Source organism: Panthera uncia, chromosome X (assembly GCF_023721935.1).
Source record: "Panthera uncia isolate 11264 chromosome X, Puncia_PCG_1.0, whole genome shotgun sequence".
In the NCBI taxonomy this organism is placed as follows: domain Eukaryota; kingdom Metazoa; phylum Chordata; class Mammalia; order Carnivora; family Felidae; genus Panthera; species Panthera uncia.
In genome coordinates this window covers 25,037,356-25,054,616 of record NC_064817.1, presented here as the reverse complement: position 1 = coordinate 25,054,616, position 17,261 = coordinate 25,037,356, and the positions used below count along the sequence as shown (strand labels likewise).

The 17,261-nt window shown below is 43.6% G+C and overlaps 1 protein-coding gene across 3 annotated transcripts in view; it reads right to left on the bottom strand.

The window, feature by feature from the left end:
* The window catches only part of GK (glycerol kinase), a 75,661-nt gene that overhangs the window by 10,319 nt on the left and 48,081 nt on the right, over positions 1-17,261 (bottom strand). For all 3 annotated transcript variants that reach the window (XM_049643656.1, XM_049643654.1, XM_049643655.1), the window contains 5 exons: positions 15,507-15,549; positions 14,119-14,199; positions 1,586-1,664; positions 710-806; positions 72-156 (listed from right to left, as the gene is read on the bottom strand). In XM_049643656.1, the coding sequence (XP_049499613.1) occupies positions 72-156; positions 710-806; positions 1,586-1,664; positions 14,119-14,199; positions 15,507-15,549 (385 nt within the window). The remainder of the gene's footprint in view (positions 1-71; positions 157-709; positions 807-1,585; positions 1,665-14,118; positions 14,200-15,506; positions 15,550-17,261) is intronic.

Genomic DNA, 17,261 nt, shown 5'->3' with positions numbered 1-17,261 from the left:
AGCACTAATATATAATTTGTTTAAGAGTGACAAAAGCACATTAAGCACAAGAAAAAAGCCCATATTATTACCTCCCGGGTTTGGAAACAAACAGCTTCTAATGCAGCAAAAGCAATATGGCATTTATTGGTGAACTGAGTGAGTCCACAGATGATCCTAAAAACACACACAAAGAGTTGTCAGATTAAAAAAAAAGACTTGTAAGATTAGAGTGGAGTAAACGAGTCACCAATCTGAAAGGTCCTGAATATGGAAAGGTTAACCTCGGTAGATACAGACGTTCAGGGGAAAAAAAAAAACACATAAAAAAAAACGGACACAAACACGAAGCAGCTTGGAAAAGTCATATAGTCCGCAATCCTGCATCCACATAGGAAAAAGTCCAGGATCCAGATGAACAGATGACAATAACATAACACCAAATCAGAATTCATTTGGACGATGTCCCTTGTGCGTAGCTTGCAGATGCCTTGAAGATAAATGATCACAACACTGACACGAACATGGACGTGGCAGGCAGGGCCTTATTGTCAGATGATTTGTAACCTCTTGGAATTTAAAGGTTCTGAAGTTATGTGCTCCAAACAGAAGAGGTTTCCTCGACACTTTAAAATCATTTGAAAAGATAGGAAACTAGGAACTAAGTCATTAGTGACTTTAGTAAAATAAATCAAGACCCACAAAAGCATACCTCGCATGCAGTTCTTACCCTCTGGCACTGGGCTCCCAGTAAGGCGCATACAGCCCTGAAAACGCAGGGACGAAATAGCAGCCGTAAGAAGTACCTACTTCTTTAGCAAGTTTTTCTAACATTAAAAAAAAAAAAAAAAAAAAGGGAGAAAAACAAAAATTACTCCAATATATTCTATTGTTTTCGTCAATAAACACAGCTGTATAAAAAATGAGGATACGGCTTTTGATTTCTTATTCACTAGTGCGGCACAATGTTCCTACTTCTGGCACTAAGCGAGGAGGGGCGAGAACCAATTTGCCCGCACCGAGAAGTAAAGGAGCTGGATTGCTTTCATTAAGGTGTAGTAACTCATTTCCACGATTTTTAAGGTTGTTGACTAGGAGATAAAAAAGCGGCCTCCAGGGCGTCCCCAGTCCACAATGTGTTTCTGATTGTCCCCCCCCCCCCCTTCGGGCCGAAGTAAACAAGTAGATGAAAGAGAGGGTAATGAGATCACATAATTATCCGTAGATGGGAAATTGCCATATTACTACTTAAATGATAGGCACTGGGGTTTTAACGCTCACTCTAATCTCAGAGGTAAAGCTCCTTCTCATCAGATAAATTTAAATGGACCACTTTACCTGCAGATTCTGGCAATCTTTGCTGTTGGATTTTACACTTGGGTAGTTTTTATGCCCTACCTTGCCAGTTTATGAATAACCATCACTATTTATGTCAATTTGTTGTTTTATAAATCTTCACAAAATAGTCTTTTGTGTATAAATCAAACTCATAATAGGAATTCATTTCATTTAATGTCACATGTGGCTCAAATCACAAGTATTCACACAAAGCAAAGGTAAAAATTTCCATTATTTAGATCCCAATCCTTTGTTGGAACATACTCACCGATTTCCTCTGAGCTCTTTATAATTCCAAGATTATCCCTTAGCCAGCGAATAACAGCACCAGCTATAGCTACAGAACCCTATGAAAGAAACGGAATCCGAGAGAGAATTTATATTTTCACTATAAAAAGATTTTATTAAGCATTTCTCTATGTATGACAAGATGGATACAATTTAAAAGTTTCGACGTTGGGGCTTTCACAAATATCAGAAACTAGGTCTATTGATGCAAACATGGTTTCATACAGGTCATTACCGACATTTTTCATGAGCTAGGGAAAAGAAGTGAGCTCCCCAGTACACCCTTGGGCCTCTACGATCTGTTGTTCTATGTACTGTTGCTAAACTATGAGGTATATTATCATCCGGAAAACATTCCCGCCTTATCCACTGAGTTATCAGGAGAGGCCACATTAAAAGGGTTTTTCAAGCCCATTTGCTGTTATCTAACAGTATATTAAATCAAGCAACAACAGCAAAGTTAGCCAAGAAACTACAAAGTAATAACTCAACAAAACCACTAAGGGACGGAGCCAGCCGGGGGAGGGAGAGGGGGCTGTGGCAACAAGGAAGAAAACATGTGCTTTGGAGCTGGACGAACAGGCTTTGGGTCCAAGTTCGAGCTCTTAACTGCTGTGCGATCTTAGGCAAATTAGGCTTAGTGAGCCTCCTTTCCGTCACCTAGAAAATCATGGTGACTATACTAACACCTGCTCAAACTACGATGAGGCTCGATAGGAGAATGCAGGGGAAGGTTAGTACCGAATGTAAATATTACCTTCATCATTTGTTTCTGTGTTGAAAAAGTATAATCCAAATTCCACTGATTGATGAATGGACAAATATAGTATATCCATACAATGGAATATTATTTGCTCACACAAGAAGGAATGAGGTTCTACTACAACATTAAGCTTGAAACTATTACGCTAAGTGAAAGGAGACGGTCACAAGAGACCATAAAGCGTATGATTCCATTGATGTGAAATGTCCAGAATAAGCAAATCCACAGAGACGAAGAGTAGATTAGGGGTTGCTGAGGGTTGGGGTGGTGGGGTTATTCTTTGGGGTGATGAGAATGTTTTAATGTTGGATTGTGGTGACGGGTGCGTGACTGAATATACTGAAAACCAACAAACTGTCTACTTTAAAAGGATGACTCGTGTGATAGGCGAATTATATCTCAATAAGCTATTGTAAAAAGATCTTGAGGGGCGAAAAAATGACCAGCACAAACCGTTAGGAATTCCAAAAAAAGTTCTTTGGTTCTGACTTTTCATTTCATACAGGCTATTAATGTAAATTTTTTCCACAGTTACCCCAAACCCAAATATCAGGTGATATTAAGTGCAGGAAGCAGAATGTTTTTCTCTGTTGCCTACGTCCCTGCCTCCAGTTTAGTTAAGTGAATTACAAATGGTTACCCCCTCTTGCTGTCAATTTCCAGGCTGTAAACAAACTAGATGTAGAATACGTTGATTCATTCTGTCATTCAGAGCTTCTATGAGAGTAAGTCACTATATGTTACTGCAAAACTGCAGAACACTGCTACTGTCCTCTTTATACACTGGCTTTTTAGCTATAAAAAATTGCTGAGGAAGAGAGTTGACGTTGATGTGCAAATTTAATCAGGTTTTTTTTTTTTAATTTTTTTTTAATGTTTATTTATCTTTGAGACAGAGAGAGACAGAGCATGAACGGGGGAGGGTCAGAGAGAGAGGGAGACACAGAATCTGAAACAGGCTCCAGGCTCCGAGCCGTCAGCACAGAGCCCGACTCGGGGCTCGAACTCACGGACCGTGAGATCGTGACCTGAGCCGAAGTCGGACGCTTAACTGACTGAGCCACCCAGGCGCCCCTAATCAGGTTTTGAAGATGGGGAAAAAATTCAACACATACCAAGGTAGGTGAGGTATGTAAGACTCTAACCCACTGTCTCCCTCTGGCAAAGTTTTCGATACACTTCCTAACTTTGATATGTTATATATTTAGGTCCTTAGTGGAACCATCAAGGAAAACTAAGTGATTTTTTTTGCTCACAGAGACTTCAGAATTGACTCTCGAATTTCCTTCAGAAGCAAAAAATTCAGAGATAGTAGTTGCTGAAGACAAGTAAATGCGTAAGATTTTCCAGACCAACGAGGTTCGGAAGAAATACAATGTGAGCCACGTATGTAATTTAAGTTTGCAGTTACCATATTGAAAAAGTAAAATGAAACAGGTTAAATTAATTCTAATACATTTAAGCGAATATATTAAAATATCATGACTGCCACGTGGACTCAATATAAACATTACTGAGGTATTTGATATTTGTTCACGAAGTCTTGGAAATCAGGTATGTATTTTACACTTACACCACATCTCAATGTGGCCGAGCCACGTTTCAAGGGCTCAATAGCCACCCGTTCCCAGTGGACCACACTATTGTACATCTGATTGGAAAAACAGGTGTCCTCCTTATACTCTCAAAAGATACTGGCCGCACATCATATCTGACCAGGAAATGCATACATTTTCAATAGTTTCAGGGAGTAAACTATGAACTTTAAACAACTACTGTGCTTAGAAGTCTAGCGGAGTAGTTTTGGGGCCGTTAGCTAGCGGAGGTTCATACGTTGGGAATCCAAATGCCGATGCACCTCATTTCCATGGAAAAGGCAGGATGTTACAGGCTTGAATATTTTTTGGGTTTTTTTTGAGAGGAAGCAATGCGGTTTTAGGAAAAGGACTGTCAAGGTTTTAACAAAAAGAACTGGTTGTGGACCAGAGGGCATTGCTTAGATTGAAACCAAAGGAAAAAAAAAAAAAATACAAAGTTACTATCAAAGCTCCAGAAGAGCATTATTTTAAATCTGGTCATCAGGAATGTACAGGGCTGTTTAGTTGTAAGTGAAAAATAAATGTAATATACGAAAATAAGAGGTAGGTTGAAAACACTTATCTGAAAGAAGAATATCGTTTTGGTGCCAGGATAGAATACATGGTATTCGCTAGCCTTCTAAAAAATTAATTAAAAATGGGAGAAACCTCCACGGTGAGCAAAGACGTGGTCTTTCGCATTCAGAGGCAGGGGATAAAGCGGAAGGTGCCGTAATGCTTTCGAGATGGGCGGGAAGAGGAGCACAGGAACAGAAAGCTAACACGACAGACAGAAGGTCGCTGTCTGCTTGCTATCAATTCAGTTACGCTCAGTCATGTCCTAAATATAAAGATTCAGTACTTCAGAGCATCATCTACAGATAGGAATGCACTCTAAGATAAGACCTATGGGAAAGGTGCACGCAAGCCAGTCGTACCCTAGGAAGGACATTAATAGAGATGAAAGGTAGAAAGAAAAATAAATGAAATGATGAACAGGACAAGAGGAATAAATCGCTTAAAAACTAGATACATAGCCTGGAAAGTGGAAGCTTAAGAAACAGGCTAGGGGAAGAGTGAATTAAGAACGATGAAGTAGGAGCGCCTGGGTGGCTCAGTCAGTTGAGCGTCTGACTCCTGATTTTTGGCTCAGGTCATGATCCCAGGGTCATGGGATCAAGACCCACATCAGGCTCTGTACGGAGGGTGGGGCCTGCTTTAGATTCATTCTCTCTCTCTCTCTCTCTCTCCCCCTCCCTTTGCCCCTCTCCCCAGCTCACATGTGCTCTCACTCTCTCTAAAATAAAGAATTAAACTTTAAAAAAAGTAATGAGGCAGATCTAATATAGTGTCATAGCAGACAAATATACTTCTCAAGAGCTCCTCGCCATGCATGCCATAGCCACGAGTAGTATCTGTGTAAAGGACACATTTCAGGATGTGAGGCAGTTATGGCTAAAATCAGAGGGTATGAAGAAAAAATTATGTGAAATTAAGATTATCCATAAATCGCTTAAAATCATCCATTAGGCACAGGAAACAAAGCTTTCTGTATGTGACAGTAACACGTATCGCTACGTACGTAATTTATAATGTACTAATTTGTGTAAGATCACAAATGCAAAATCTAAGTCCACAGCATTTTTAATTGCGTAGAAGAGAGAACGGGAACCTAGAGGTAAAGGGGGGGAACAACATTATTTTTAAAATGTAATCGATACTATTAATACTTCAGTAACAAGTTAGGGAGTTAAGATAAACAGCGTTTACGGTTCAGAAAGTATACTTCCCAAGAAAGTACGTTACTCAAGTCCGGAAACAACGTTCCCAGGCCGTGGCAGGCAGATTCTTAATGAAGGCGGCCTCCTCCACCGTCCCCCCCTCCTGGTGCTCGTGCTGGCGTGCGATCCTCTCTCCCTGAGCACGGTGGGACTTAGGACATGCTTCCAACCAGTAATGCGCGTCAGAGGCAATTGGATGCATGTGAGGGAAGTGTACGGGACGAAGCCAAATAAGATTATCAGGGGTCCTCTGGTGGGTCTTCACATGAGAAGAAACTGCAGGCGGCCTCTAAGAGCCGAGGGCAGCCTTTGGCTCCCAACTACCAAGAAACGGAAGCCCTCAGCCCTACAACCACGAGGACCCGAAATCGGCTGGTAATCCGAGTGAGCGGGCCTGGAAGGAGAGGGAGGGTTGGACGAGACCATAGCCTCAGCCGACACCTTGACTGTAGCCTTGTGAGACAAACGGGTATGGTTGCAAGCCGCTTCTATTTGTGATTAAATTGTTATACAGCAATAGAGAAGAACACAGGCTTATAACACAAATGATTATCTGGCGTTAAGAAGGCTGAAAGAGTCTAAAACAGAAGTCTCCACACTATCATCATAAATCATACGAAAGAGATGGGACAGGGGACATTTAAAGAAACCAAGGGGGCGTACAGAAGCCCTTTTCAAAGCTCATACTTATTTTAAGATTGATTTATTTATTTTGGAGATTCTCCACGTCTAAAGTTTCCATGCTCAGCACGGTGCCCGATATGGGGCTCGATCCCACGACCGTGACGTCATGACCTGAGCCCAAATCGAGAGCCGAACACACAACTGACTAAGCCACCCCGGTGCCCCTGAAGCTCATATTTAAATGGAGAAACAATGGCCTAAGATTTGGTATGTCGACAATATTGATTAAGTATCTCCTACGTGGCAGTCCACTCCAAGAGATGGGGAACCAGACAGGCATCGCGGCCTCGGGGAACTGGCATCCCGGTGACAGAGTACAGAACAGGGAGGTCTCAGATCCTAAGCGAGATCAACCTCAGAAATACTAAAGGCCCCCAAAAGGATTTTTTTGTGTGTGTGAAATAATACTTGGAAGAAGATAAACAAGGAAAGGGAGAAGCATGGCTTAAGGCAGGTGGTGTCCTATTAGCAGGTGGCAGAGAAAGGGCGGAACCACGTAACTGCTCCGGTTTGCTTCAACCTCTCCCGCCACCAAGAAAAATGTTCTAGTGGGGGCGCCTGGCTGGCTCAGTGGGTGCAGCGCGGGACTCTTGACCTCGGGGCTGTAGAGTTTGAGCCCCACATCGGGTGTAGAGATTGCTTAAAAATAAAAAATCTTTAAAGCAAAGGGAAATTTTCTAGTGAAAGAATGGGACAAATTAAAGCGGTTTAGTAGGAGTTGAAAGTTTTAGAACAACCCAAGGATCACGTGCCCCAATTCCTTTGCACCAATAATGAAAATCGGAGCTTAGAGATGGTAACACGTCGGGCCTGGAGGCATCACATGCCAGGGAGCAGGGAGAAAGAAAAAGAATTCTCTTGGTGATGTCCACATCAGAAATGGTGAGTTTGCACTTTAAAAATCCCCTCTCTCTGTTCTAGACACAGAGGATAACAGGGCAAAATGTAAAAAGGGAACACCAAAACAGCATGTGCTGACTCAAATGCAGAGCGGCGGTGGATGTGGACAGAAAGAGAAATGCACCAACTGCACAGGGCTTGAGACCGCAAGGTTCTGCTTAGGTTTTCTGTATGTGTCAGGAGGCAGGAGTGGTGGCCGGGACCCGGCTCCTCCAGAGGAAAAGGGTCCCAAATGTCTTGTGTGACACAAGGAATAGCATCGGCTTCAGTGCCTGACGCCAAGGGCTAGGTGGCGCTGTCCCGCTTGTGTGGGGAGAACTACGGGCTGACAAAGGCTGTGGTTTTAATACATGAGACTAGAAGTGAAAGTTTCAAGACACACGAAGAAATCTATTATCAGGAAACCAGCAAACTAAACTTAACAGCTGGAAAAGAATTCACCCCATTCTGGGGCGCCTGGGTGGCTCAGTCGGTTGAGTGTCCGACTTCGGCTCAGGCCATGATCTCACAGCTCGGGAGTTCGAGACCCGCGTCAGGCTCTGTGCTGACAGCTCGGAGCACGGAGGCTGCTTCGGATTCTGTGTCTCCCTCTCTCTCTGCGCCTAACCCCCTTGCATTCTGTCTCTGTCTCTCTCAAAAATAAATAAACATTAAAAAAATGAAAAAAAATTAAAAATAATTCACTCCACTCTGACAAAGACTTTAGAGTAAGTGCTGAAAGTATTCAAAGAGATAAATTAAGGCATGATTTCTATGTTAAAAAACAGCCATTAAATTATGAATCAAAAGAAAAGAGAAGCAAAATAAAATCAGGTGAATATGAACAAATAACCAGTTAAAAATCCTGGAGGGGATTGGGGTGCCTGGGTGGCTCAGTTGTTTAAGCGTCCGACTTCGGCTCAGGTTATGATCTCACGGTTTGTGGGTTCGAGCCCCATGACAGGCTCTGTGCTGACAGCTCAGAGCCTGAAGCTTGCTTTGGATTCTGTGTCTCCATCTCTCTCTCTCTCTCTATGCCCCTCGCCCACTCACGCTCTGTCTCTCTCTCTCAAGAATAAACATTAAAAAAAAAAAAAAAAAAACAACCTGGCAGAGCGCCTGGGTGGCTCGGGTGGTTAAGCATCTGGCTCTTGGTTTTGGCTCAGGTTGTGATCTCACAGTTTGTGGGTTCGAGCCCGGAGTAGGGCTCTGTGCTGACAGCTTGGAGGCTGGAGTCTGCTCCGGATTCCGTGTCTCCTGCTCTCTCTACCCCTCCCCCAGTCTCTCTCTCTCTCTCTCTCTCTCAGTCTCTGTCTCTCTCAAAAATAAGTATTAAAACAAAAAGAATGTAATAGGTGGGATCAACTCTAGAATAGACGGAAGAGAGGAGGCAGTGTTCCCATACACTGCCCATGACAGTGTAACTTGATGCCTTTGGTGTGAAAACTGGTTTGCGTTTATCTACTCAGAGGGAAGATACTCGTAATCTACTGCCTACAAATTCTACTCCTACAGAAATACGTACACAGGAGATGTATACAACGTTGTTCACGGTAGCATTTTTCATCATAGACGAAAGCAGAAAACAACTGAAAGGTCGTCGACAGTTGGGTAAATACTAAACCGTGGCATTTTCGTTTGGTAACAAAAAGGAGTGCTATCACAGCTCTGTGTAACAACGCGGACGAACCTCACAGATGTGATACTGAGCGCAAGAAGCCACATCAAAGGATACATACTGTATGACTTGATCTCTCTCACTTTCTCTTTTATATCTTTTAATATATAAAGTACCGAAAACACGCAAAACTCAACTTCGGTGTTCAACGTTGCGCATAGTAAGTGTCGGAACTCTAAAGAAAAGTAAGGAAGTGATTGTAATAAAAGCCAGGACACTGGTTCCCCTAGGGGACAGGGAGAGGCTGGGGGTGGGAGGGGCACACAGGGGTTCCTGGCTGGGGGCGCTGTTCTGTTTCCTGACCTGGGCCTTCTCCTTATAATCATTTGTCAAGCCGTACTTTGGTCTGTTATGCATCCTTCTGTACGTGTTTCATATTTCACAATAAAAAGAGTTTTTGTTTTGTTCTAAAGAGAGGATTTGGAATGTAAGGTAGGTAGTGAGTAGCTCCCTGGAGAGGCAGCGCAGAGAAGCCAAGGGATGAAACATACGTAAAAGAGCAGTCCAGAGACATCGAGGCTGGGTTGAAGGGTTCCAACACCCATACGCTAGCAGTCACAGAAGAGGGCAGTGGCAATGGCAGAGTAGCAGTGTTTAAAAGAGACAGCTGCTGAAGATTTCTCAGACCTCGAGACAGACTTGCATCCAGTTTATCTAACAGGATGAGTAAAATCAAATCCAAACCCAGGCACATCATAGGAAAACTGGAGCACTTCAATGATGTTAAATGTTCAACGGTGTTCAATGATGTTAGAAAGATGTTGGAGAAACAAGTGTTTCATCTAAGATTCGGTACCCACCCCAGAGAGAGGGCAAAATGGGGCGCTTGGGGGGCTCAGTCGGTTAAGCATCCAACTCTTTTTTTTTTTTTTAATTTTTTAACGTTTATTTATTTTCGAGGGAGCGAGAGTGACAGTGGGAATGGGGAAGGGGGAGAGAAAGAGGGAGACGCAGAATCCGAAGCAGGCTCCAGGCTCCGAGCTGTCAGCACAGAACCCGATGAGGGGCTCGAACCCACGAAACGTGAGATCATGACCTGAGCTGCAGTGGGACACTTAACTGACTGAGCCACCCAGGCGCCCCAAGCGTCCAACTCTTGATTTCAGCTCAGGTCCATCTCACAGTCCGAAGATTGAGCCCCAGGTCGGGCTCTGGTGCGGAGCATGAAGCCTGCTTCAGATTCTCTCTCTCTCCGCCCATCCCCCACTCACACTTTTTCTCTCTCGCTCAAAATAAATAAATGTTAAAAAAAAATACAGACAAACCTAAAAGGACTAGACTTGCTACCTCAGATTCTGAGTAAGAGAACTACAAAAGGATGGCCCTCTGCAAGGAAAAAATGGGGGTAGGGCCATGAAAAGCTTCACCCCAAAGAAATGACAGTGGACACAGAAAATGATAAAATAAGCCAATAAGTATGATATACAATGGCCTAGAAAGAAAACAGAACTTATTCCTGCATGTTTAAGAAAAAGGGGAAATGAAAACTTTACTAAGCTCAATGACATGACTGCTGTTGGAGGTGACAGAGGAAAAGCATTCGAGGTCATCATCATGGGTGGGACGTTAAAAATAAATACTAAACAACTATAAACACGGTTAGGAAAATATATAGTTAAGTAACATCTTAAAAATGAAAAGGTGCTGGGGCGCCTGGATGGCTCAGTCAGTTGAGTGTCTGACTTCGGCTCAGGTCAAGTTCGAACTTCAGATCCTCTCTCTCTCTCTCTCTCTCTCTCTCTCTCTCTCTGTCCCTCCCCTGCTCGTGCTCTGCCTCTCTCTAAAAAAATAAACACTAAAAATTTTTTTTAAAAAGTTTAAAGGTGCCCACAAAAGAAATGAAACCCAAAACAACAAAAGCACAGAGAAATGCATTATGTTCCTTCCAAATCAGCAGAGGGACAGTGGAAGACTAAAAGATGTGAGGTACACAGCTATCGTTTCAGTTTTTAAAAAATGCAGTGAAATTTTTTTTATAGATTTTTCAAATAATTTTTTTAATGTTTATTTATTTTGAAGGAGAGAGAGACAGAGTCGAGCAGGGGAGGGGCAGAGAGAGAGGGAGACCCAGAATCCGAAGCAGGCTCCAGGCTCCGAGCCGTCAGCCCGGAGCCCGGCGCGGGGCTCCAACTCACGGACCGCGAGATCGTGACCCGAGCCGAAGTCGGACACTTAACTGACTGAGCCATCCAGGTGCCCCGCAAAGTGAAATTTTAAGACCTCAGGTCACCAAGCCTAACAACAATCTGTCAAATTAAAGCAATGATCATCAACTATATACTCTGTAAGCACTTACAAAACATGGAAACTGCTTCAGTGTTTTTACATGTCTGTTAACTGAAAAGAAAGAAGACACAGAAAACAAAATCCTATCTACTACTGTGAATGTGTGTGTGTGTGTGTGTGTGTGTGTGTGTGTGTGTGTGTCAGTGTACATGTTGTGGCTCAGGCTGCTAGGTTAGGAGACGAAAGAAGTGACCTGAGATGCAGTGAAAAGAACACCGGACTCAGGAGAACGCCGATGGCACAGTGGGTGGCCCAGGGGGTCTAGATTTTGATGTCTAATAACCTGAATTTGCATCCTGGATCCGCTACTTACTAGCTTTCAAAAGTTACTTTGGCCAAGTGACTCCAATTTCACTTCCGACTCTCAAATTCCTTGGGAGGGGGTAGAGAGGCCTGTTGTCATCTGATCTACTACTGGCCGTGTCAGCTTTCAAATTCTCTGAATCTTTTAAAAAATTACACGGATTGAAACAAAATCATAAAGCATGTGCCTGTTAAGTCTCCAGATGAGGCAAAACTGGAAAAAGAACAAAGGGTGAAAAGGAACCCACAATGTCACAATAGGCTGCAATCACTATCATGAAATTTAACAGGAATAAGCAAAGACCTGAACTCAGATTAACAAAAGATCTGCAGGGATGCCCGGCTGGCTCAGTCATGAGAGCATGTGACTCTTGATCTCGGGGTCTGAGTTCAAGCCTCGTGTTGGGTGTAGAGATGACTTAAGGAAAAAAGCAAGATCTGCCCAAATATGGAAGGGAGAGGACTTGGCTTGATAAGGAGTCATTTGAGAAAGCGCCAGATATTTTAACATCTGCTCCCGGAGGCGATAATATGGTGGGGTTATTAGACTAAATTAATGAACTCTCAGGTTAGAGTGGCAGAAGCAGTGTCTATGGTCAGAGAGGAACAAATCACACTAGTGAGTACAGGTCAGACTACATGCGGAATATTCTATTCCATTCTGGAAGATGCTGACAAATTGGAATGCGTCTAATGAAGGGAGTCCAGAACTAGAAAGGATCCAGAAACTGTATGACATCAGGGCACTGGAGGAGTTTATCCTAGAGCAAGAAGACCCAGAAAAACCGACAGGTGCCTGTTAGTATTTGAATGCTTTTGACAGCTGATCTACGTCTCAGGAGCCTTTTTGGGTGCCATCTTCAAACAGAAGTTGGAAGGCTATCGGTGAGGGAAAGAAGATAAGATTCTTCATATCGGGAGGGAAGTTGAAACCAGGTAAGCCCTATCGCAGAGTCCCTTTCCAGGTCTAAGGCATCTATAATTCTAAACGACTGTCTCCAGTATAAGGGGAAAAGGCTCTTTAAGCTGTTCGGCTTACTTAATTGCTATAGGGTGACGTTTATCAGACAGTACATATCTGATGTGCCCAGCGCTGTACTAATAAAGCACTTTGCACAGCAGGAAACAGAGCAGAACAGGGCTTGTAGAAATTTAACTTCTGAGAAATGATAGGATACCGTTATTATTCCTAAATGTTTCTATTATCCATAGAAAAGGGGTTGGGGGAGAGAGCACAGTGCTTGTGCAGGGAGGGGGCAAGACAAAACCCAAAAATTCTTTGTGCTCTAGGCATAGCAACTAATACAATGTTTGAACTCTAAACAGAAGTCTAACACTTGTGACCAAATTATTATCAGATCCTTTAGGAAAGAAGCCTCAGTAAATCTTCAGATCAATTGTATATTTATACATTACAAGGGAGCCATTTAAAATGAACTGTAGGGGCGCCTGGGTGGCTCAGTCGGTTAAGCGTCCGGATTCGGCTCAGGTCACGATCTCACAGTTCGTGAGTCCGAGCCCCGTGTCGGGTTGACTGCGGTCAGCCTGTCACCGCAGAGCCCGCTTCAGATCCTCTGTCCCCCTCTCTCTACCTCTCCCCTGCTCACACTCTCCCCTAAATAAATAAATAAATAAATAAATAAATAAATAAAATCTTTAGAAAAAAAGGAACGTACCTGATTTTTTTTTAAATTTTTTTTTCAACGTTTTTTATTTATTTTTGGGACAGAGAGAGACAGAGCATGAACGGGGGAGGGGCAGAGAGAGAGGGAGACACAGAATCGGAAACAGGCTCCAGGCTCCGAGCCATCAGCCCAGAGCCCGACGCGGGGCTCGAACTCACGGACCGCGAGATCGTGACCTGACTGAAGTCGGACGCTTAACTGACTGCGCCACCCAGGCGCCCCGGAACGTACCTGATTTTATAAAAACAGTACTGCTTCTTCGACCTTATCTAGCAAAGTTACTAATGTTCCTAATACAAATTCACCATGCCCTACAGGCTTAGGCTGATATATTCCTACTAGAATTGACAAATGTATTCGAAAGAAACGCTTCCACTGAAAACTGGCATCAGTCTCCTCACTTTCTTTCCCACGTCAAAATGTGAGACAAAATTTATTTTTATGGGGAGCCACATGGAGGGGATTCATCTGCGTTTGCCCCCGGTGGTGCTCTTTGGGACACCGGGGCGCTGCAGTTACAAAAAACACAGCATTTTCCAGCTGACGGGAATACTGGCGAGCAAGTCAACACCTGCACTAAACCTCTCGGACAGAAAATCTTACACCGTGCCAAGCGGCTGCAAGGTGCCTCAAGTGACCGACCAAAGATCCAGGAGCCGACGTCCTCCAGATCTCCTGGGAGTGCTGACCCCAGCTCACTGCCAGGTTCCTTCCACTTAATCAAATGCCAAGAAAAAAAAAAAATGAGGTTTTTTGTTTTTTTTTTTCCAGTCTTATCATCTATGAAAATTTACCAGAAAAGGTGTCAGGAAGCACTGTGACTCTCCCTGGCTGTGACTGTTCGTCATATTATCCACATTGATTGAGAGGTACTTACTTCCAACGCATAATACACCGGCTTGTCTCTGCCGAGCTTGTAAGCCACTGTGGTCAGAAGGCCGTGTTCAGAAAACACACACTGCGGGACACAGAAAAATACTTCAGCCGCCAAGAAATTAACAGGTTGGCAGAAGACTATTTGGAAAAGCTAAGAGGAACCAGGTAGAAAACAATTCAATAAATATGTAACAATTAAAAATAAATAAATCTAAACAGTTAAAATTGCTAGTATTAAGGACAGCACACTTAAAACAGTATAAAAAGCTTATCCCTTGCTCTAGATTAGATTTGCATTAAGAGTCTGACAAGGTCCGAGCGTAGCTATCCCACCACAATTAAAGACACACATATAAAATTCAAAGAACCTAAAATGATTCTTACTAGAGCCACTGAAATTTAGTGATTGTCATCAATTTTATTGAGCTCTAAATTAAACCCTAATGAAGAGTTAATAACCCAGCAATTGCACTACTAGGTATTTATCTAAGGGATATAGGCGTGCTGTTTCGAAGGGGCACACGCACCCCAATGTTTATAGCAGCACTATTGGCAATAGCCAAAGTATGGAAAGAGCCCAAACGTCCATCGATGGATGAATGGATAAATGTATATGTATACACACACACACACACACACACACACACACACACACACAATGGAGTATTACTCGGCAATCAAAAAGAATGCCATCTTGGGGCGCCTGGGTGGCGCAGTCGGTTAAGCGTCCGACTTCAGCCAGGTCACGATCTCGCGGTCCGTGAGTTCGAGCCCCGCGTCGGGCTCTGGGCCGATGGCTCGGAGCCTGGAGCCTGTTTCCGATTCTGTGTCTCCCTCTCTCTCTGCCCCTCCCCCGTTCATGCTCTGTCTCTCTCTGTCCCAAAAATAAATAAAAAATGTAAAAAAAAAAAAAAAAAAGAATGCCATCTTGCCATTTGCAACTACGTGGATGAACTAGAGGGTATGACGCTAAGCGAAGTCAGTCATTCAGAGAAAGACAAGTATCATGACTTCACTCATATGGGGAGTTAAGAGACAAACCAGATGAACACAAGGGCAGGGAAGCAAAAATAATATAAAAACAGGGAGGGGGACAAAACATAAGAGACTCCTCAATATGGAGAACAAAGAGAGGGTTCCTGGAGGGGGTGTGGGGTGGGGGGGAATGGGCTAAATGGAGAAGGGGCACGAAGGAATCTACTCCTGAAGTCACTGTGGCACCGTGTGCTAACTTGGATGTAAATTAAATGGTACATAAATTTTTTTAAAAAGCAAAGATTAAAGAAAGTCTGCAGAAGCCTAAGTAACTTAATAGCAAATTATGCTCAAGCACTATTGATATGAAGTTAAAGAAGACTTTCAGCAATCTTTTAATCGGAAAAAACCAACCTTACGGCCTGTGTTACACAGTAAGAAGCAGCCTGTTCCATACCTGCAGTTAGGAGAAGAATGAACAGCGTGACAATTTTATTAAAAATACATCATGAAAGAATGATACAAATCATTCAAAACGACGTTTAACTCAGCACGATAAAAGTCATCATCTCCAAGTTTTAGAAAAGTTCCCAAAGTTAAGAAGCATTACATACTCCTTTTGGAATAACGTTTTAAAGATAAGTCTGGAAGAAAACGTACTTAGTGAGATCCTAATGGAAAAATGCAAGCACAGTATTTAGTACTTAGTCATAGCCCAGGACTGTGTTTCTAAAATATCAGCCAATCCCAACAAATTCTATGTCCAGTCACAGTTACATTGCTACTAACCCACATGGAATGAAGCATTCCCCTAAGCGGGCTGCTTAGCTCCATCATTAGCACAGTCGGGAAATGAGACACAGTGCTATCTTCGGGCATGGAGGGGAGGCTGGGTCCAGAGTGCAGGGAAGTGCAGCTGGGCCTCGGTGACGAGTGGCATGGAGGCACATATATCCTCTCTGCAGGATAGGGCATTCTAAACAGGTGGCAGAGACGGAGCCAGAATGGGACACCGCTGACGTGAAAAAGTGCATTTATTTTATGGCAGCCTTATTAGCATAAGCCTTGGACTCGGCGACAAGTGTGGCATTGGACGTGAGTGAGTGGTTATGACTTGGGCCAGAGAGAGAAATTATCCAAACTGATACCAGCAGGGGTCACGGGGAAGCAGTTGGCTGTGACTATCAACCCTGGCTCTCTACGAACAGGCCTGCCCAAGCTTGGGATTCCCTCCCCACGGGCAGCAGGGCCCTGCTGCTGTGTTCTCTGACATTCCAGCAGGTGGGAGAAGGGGGAGCATGCGGTCCCGGGGCGGCCAGAGGGATCCCAGCGGAAGCTACTACCAGTTAGCACTAAGTCAGCAGACCTTATCGGCTGCGTTTGTCGTGCGGAGAAAATAGAAACCGAGGGCAATTGTTTCCAAAAAACATTTTTCCACGCACCGCTGTCATGAAGAAGAATGAACCCAAGACCTTCTATCCCTTCTCACTCGAATATATTCTCTGACTGTACGTGAACAGTTAACACATTCAAAGAGCATGTGATAAATGAATTATCTACATTTTTCCAACAGATTTCATTGGAGCACCTGGGGTGGCTCAGGCATTTGAGCATCTGACTCTTGATTTCAGCTCAGGTCAGGATCCCAGGGTTGTGGAATCGAGCCCAGGATTGGGATCCACGCTGAATGTGGAGCCTGCTTACGATTCTCTCTCTCTCTCCCTCTGTCCCTCTGCCCCACCCGTGCATTCTCTCTTTCTAAAATAAAAAAAAATTTTAGGGGCTCCTGGGTGGCTCAGTCATTTAAGCATCTGACTTTGGCTCAGGTCATGATCTCACGGTTCCTACGTTCGAGCCCCGCGTCGGGCTCTGTGCCGACAGCTCAGAGCCTGGAGCCTGATTTGGATTCTGTGTCTCCCGCTCTCTGCTCCTCCCCCACCCACACTCTGTCTCTCTCTCAAAAATGAATAAACATTAAAACAATTTTTTAAAGTAAAATTTTCAAAAAGATTTTACTGTTAAGTAATCTCTACATTCAACATGGAGCTCGAACTCACAACCCCAAGATCAAGAGTCACATGCTCTACCAACTGAGGCAGCCAGGCGCCCCAGCAAATATCTACATTTTTTTTTAATTTTGTTTTTAACGTTTTATTTATTTTTGAGACA